Source organism: Morus notabilis, unplaced genomic scaffold, assembly GCF_000414095.1.
Source record: "Morus notabilis unplaced genomic scaffold, ASM41409v2 C11492643, whole genome shotgun sequence".
Taxonomy (NCBI): Eukaryota; Viridiplantae; Streptophyta; class Magnoliopsida; order Rosales; family Moraceae; genus Morus; species Morus notabilis.
This window is the reverse complement of record NW_010387616.1, coordinates 1-5380: the sequence shown is the minus strand read 5'-3', so window position 1 is coordinate 5380 and position 5380 is coordinate 1. Positions and strand designations below refer to the sequence as shown.

Sequence of the window (5380 nt, the reverse complement as noted above, 5' to 3'; positions counted from 1 at the left end):
AAAAAAATAAAAGGTTCTTTAGTTCCAAACTTCAACCAGAAGAAAACACGAGAAACAATAAAATTATGTGGACAAATAGTTACTGCCATGCGACATATGTATGGGCTTCAAACTTATCCTCTGATGCTTGCTTCAGAAAAGTTCCTTTCTTTGATCTGAAATCAAAATGCCAGGGGTGGGAAATCCTTGCCATCTTCGAGTTCATAAAGCTGTCCAGAAATCCTGCAAAGCAAAACAGTCGAGAGGTAAGAAAATTAAGAGTGGAAAAAAGACGACTTAATTTATCCTGACGTTTTGTACACTAGAATGGACATACCTTTTTTCAACAGTCACCGATAATTCTTCTTTTTTCTGCACTCCCAGTGCGGCGGAGTACAACGTAGAATCCGTAGGATATGAAGTAGCTGGATCTGCCTGCTCGCTAGGTAATTGGGAAGGCAATCCTAATGGAGACGGTGTGCGCTTGAAAGTCGGAAACTTGATAGTTCCAAAAGTGGTAGTAGACTGTTTGAGCTGCATGGTCTTCGCGGAGAGCTCCGCAGACTCAGAGATTGCCGGTGGATTGGACCTTGTGGTGACTTGAAGAACTGGGAATTGTTCAAGTGAAAGATCAGGGGGGCTGCTTTTTTTGTCCTGAATCTCCTGATCCTTTCCTGTGACTGTGGGGCTGTCAACCTGGTCAATCTTATGAGCTGATTTTATCCATAAACCACGTCTTGTAGGCTCTGGATTCTTTTTCTTCACCTTCTTGTTGACATCTTTGTCGACATCTTTGTAGAAATCTTTGTAGAGCTCATGTGTCTGCAATATCCAAGACATGATGTCAAGTTCTTATTGATCCGACCATAACTAAATAAAAGAAAGCTTTGAATGACTATTACCAATTCAGGAATGAATGTTCCTGTTCCTCTTGATCTCTCCATTCCCGCAATATCAAAACCAGTAGCCGATAATTGCGAAGGATAAGGATGATAGAATGGAACCATTGGGTAGTATCCATCCGTACCCCCTTGAAAAAATCCATTCCCGTTGAGCTGCAATGTCCAAGTCAGGGTGCTTTGATCCCATACGTAAGAATAGAATAGACCGGGCTGCACAGAGGCAGCCAAAGCATACTCATGATACAACTGCGTGTAGTGTAGACCACCATAGTAACTGTCATAGTCTCCAGTGAGATCAGAAGGTTCACATTTTCCAGTACCAAATGCATGCACAGGAACTAAGGCATCTGGCCTTTCTCCCCTTCCATTTCTATCCAAAGTGTTCTCAAAGAACTTCTCGAGTTCCTCACCCATGCTTGCTCCTGGCAGCAAAAGTATTTCTCCAAGCTTTTGAGCTCCATGGGAAAGAGCACACATTATCCGGTGGAAATTTCCTAAATCAGATTCCGATGGTGCTTATTGTTAGCACATTAGTTGAGATAACTAGTAAAGCAATACCGATGACGCTTGATGTGTGATCAAACGTTATGCTTCTGTAGGAAAATAATCTCTCTTTAGTGTTCTTTATAGTTAAGATATTGCAAGACCATGTTTTTACCTTTATTATTAACAATAGCGATATGAAGATATCCGATTGAATTGAAAATAAAATAAAAAAGAGCTGATCCAATACCTTTACTAACACTACGCCCGAGGTTATTCTTTTCGTTCAGAGGATCTAATATGTTGAGGCGCTTAATGGGGAATTCATGCACTTCAACTTCATGTGCTTTTATCGGAAGTGAAAACAAATCTCTGCAGTTTCTCAAAAATGCCATACTCAGAAGTAATCCATCCCCACCAGCTTCTATTCCCTCTGCTGCAAGATTAAAATTAAAGTATCCTTAAATAAACTATGAACATACTAAACGTTATTTTGGAGACAATCAACACATACCAGTGACTTCAGCAAAGGAAGATAGAGCGACTGGACCATTTATAGTGATGCAGTAATTGCTCCAATCAAATGTGCTATAGTACTCCAAAAATTTATAGAACACCTGTTTTCACAATGTCAAATTAACGTCATTCATACACTTGCATGAAAATGGTAACAGCTGGAGAAGGAAACATAAATCAAAGGGGCGAATACATCTAAAGGTCCACGTAGTGATTCATGAAATAGATTGACAATATACAAGACCAACGTTTCTAGTGCATATGTTGAAATCAAGCCATGATGTGCACCAAGAATTCGGCTTTCATAATAACACCATGCTTTGATCAACAGAATACTGCGTTTGAACAGATGATCCTTTCCAATAAGTTCATCAACCTGAGAAAAGGAAGTAGCAGAAAAGTTGGATATCATTTGAAAAAGAAAGAGCACACGCGGTAAAATTTGATATCATTCAACGCATGGCGGAAGCTAGAGGAAACAAGTCAAGAAAAATAAAAATTTATGTATCATGCTAAGTATGAGAGGACGTATATGATAAACTCAAGCAATGCTGCATGAAATAACAGATAAAATTTGCATGAATCAGACATTCTTTCCATTCATGTCAGGACGCTAAAGTTCATAGAGAGAGAGAGAGTTCTTCAGATAAATTTGGCATGAATCAGACATTCTTTCCATTCATGTCAAGAAGTACGCTAAACTCATGTCCGAATCCAGGGATTAATTAAACGGATATAAGTCAGAATACACATCTGAATTCGGTGATTAATTAAACGTACATGTCCAAATCACAGAGAGAGAGAGAATACATGTCCGAATCCGGCGATTAATTAAATGGATATAAATCAGAATACATGTCTGAATCCGGTGATTAATTAAACGGATATAAATCAGAATACATGTTTGAATCCGCTGATTAATTAAACGGATATAAATCAAATGAAGTAGGAAGTATGTAGAGAAAATGTTTCAGTAGCAGTAAAAGGGTAAGAGGAAAAGCATCCAAATGGCCATAGTTACTTAAAAGATCACTTGCTATTACTCTAAGGGTGCATTTATTTAGCATGAAAGGGAAAATGAAAGAGAAAGCGAGGAGTGATTCCGCTCCCCATCTAATAATGGTTTTACTTACAAAATTAGTAATAAGTATTTAGTGGCCCCACATAATACAATGAATTGGTGAAGAGAATGTCAATCCTAGCACTTCCTGATATTGATTCCTTGTTAAAGGGAATGAATGCCAAATTTACTTATCTAACCTTAATAAGAACCTACATTACACGCCAAATCGCCAATGGTTATTTAATTGTGTAAATTAGGACTTCTTAAAAGAAAAGTATTAAAAGGACCTTTTCATAATTACATTGGTAAAATTACTATTCCTAAGACTAGTGAACACTAGAAAGGGAATGCGATTATTTCTCATCACTATATCCAATACACAAGTAAACAATTGAAAGGGAATCAATAACGTATCCTTATTCTTATTAGTTTACTCTTCTTTCCAATATTACCTTTTCCATTACATTCCTTTATAGTTTGGTGAATGCATCCTAGTTTAATTCATCTAAAAGACACTAAGCTTAAATTAATTAGGCTAAGATCCAAACCTGCTCCATAAAACACAGAGTGCAGAGACCAGCCATTTGATTGAAGGAGATATCTACTGGTATATTCTTCACAGTGCATTTCACAATCTTGACCTGCATCCAAAATCTCAAAATAAGGAAAAAAGAAGAGACAAAAATTGGACTCTATTTCTTTTGCAAAAAAATAAAAAATAAAAAATAATAATAATGATTCGTCCTTTTTGCTTAAAGCATGTGAGAGAAATAAAGTTGTTTGTGGAAAGAGAAACAAAAAGGGGATGGGTATGCTTCTGCGTTGGACAAGAGTGAGGATGCAGCTAGTGAGAACACAGATATGAAAGGCCTGAGAGTTACTCTCTTACAAGGTAGTTCTTTGAAAGACAAGGCTTCAGCTGGAAAATGTATTCCTTGCATCAAGCAAAACTGCAACCTTTTTATCGTTTCAGAAGAATAGTTGCCAACACAAACCATGTTTTGATTGTGAGGAGAACAACAACATGTTGCTAAAAAAATTTTGAAAACAAATACTTTTCCAAGCCTAGCCACCTTTATAAGGGAAGGGAGTCTATCCCTTACATTCGATTCTGAATCTGGGACAGTTTTAAATGCCGCTTTACCCTGAAAGGAAAACGAGCTTTGCTCCTCTCGGCGCTAGGCGCTCCCGTGGTTCGCACTATGTCTATTTACTTTTAGTGTCTTAGGGTTTCTCAAATCTTAAAACATAGAAAACGAGGATTCAAGGAAGCTATATTTAATTGCTTACTTATTAAGGATTTTGCATTCATAATTAAGACATTCGCCTCAAGATCTCTTATTTATACGTTTTTCATGTTTTACCTATTATTGTAATCTTTTTTCCAAGTTAGTCTTTCTGTTTTACATTGTATGAGATGGTAAGAGGTGTTGATCATTTAATGCTTGAAAACCACAGGACAACAATTTAGAAGTAATGTCTATAGGTTGAGTCAAATGATTTGGAAATTGAAAACCTAGCCTTTTAGGTTAATACTTCGAAATTAACTTACGTAATGCTAAGATATTGTTAAATAATGGTTTGTTTTGGCTATCTCGTCAAAATTTTCACCTTTATTTTACTAGCTTTTATTAACTTTTAACTCTTCCGTTACTGAAAAGAACTACGGGATCCACTATTCTCCACTATCAACTTGAATTTTGAATCATTTAGGGCATTCCATCCCCAGCTTGTCGTAAACCCAAAATTTCACCATTTCCATATCTAGTTTGTTACTTAATATAGGAAAATCATGAAGAGTTGAATTCTATTACTGTTATATTGAGAAAATTTAGAACTCAAGAGTTGTGGGCTAGTTTAGAACCGGCTTAAGCTTAACTACCACTAAACTCTTGCAATGAAAATTGTAAATTTTCACACCTGTTTGAGGTTAGCTACAAGTGATAGTAAAACTAGAATGTTTCAATGGTACACGTACTGTTTATATACTGCTCTATGCGAAACACTGCCTAGTTTCTCCATGAAAACTGTCTAGTTTCTCCGCAAAAATGTTGTTTCACTTGAAACACCGTTCACAATGGAAGAGAAAGACCAATATATGAAAATAATAAAATCCATTGGTTAAGATGTTGGGCTTGAGCTTTAGCTTGGGGTATAAATGTTTGGCCGATCACCTTCATCATCTCTCTTGGCTGACCACCAGTTTTCCTTATGCAGATTCCCTTATTTCTCTATTGAGTTTCCAAAGCGAAACCAAGATAAAAGAAAGAAATAAAGAGAAAAGAAGAGAAGAATCAAAAGAAAGAGGAGATGCAATAGGCAGGAAATACGTGTATTCAATACTAATAATCACTGGTCCAAAGTGCAAATACAATCATTAGGTCTACGCTGTTAGGATCCTGGTTGAGTCTCACATTGCTAAAGTATGGGCTTAGCA

At 36.7% G+C, this 5380-nt stretch overlaps 1 protein-coding gene across 1 annotated transcript; it reads right to left on the bottom strand.

Moving 5' to 3' along the window:
* Positions 1-35: 35 nt before the first annotated feature.
* LOC112095308 lies at positions 36-3941 on the bottom strand. Its single transcript, XM_024177009.1, has 8 exons — positions 3825-3941; positions 3492-3584; positions 2074-2256; positions 1879-1981; positions 1615-1800; positions 882-1375; positions 317-801; positions 36-222 (listed from the first exon to the last, which is right to left on the bottom strand). The coding sequence occupies exons 1-8, from the start codon at positions 3939-3941 to the stop codon at positions 162-164; spliced, it is 1722 nt and encodes a 573-aa protein (XP_024032777.1). The 3' UTR covers positions 36-161.
* Positions 3942-5380: the final 1439 nt, after the last annotated feature.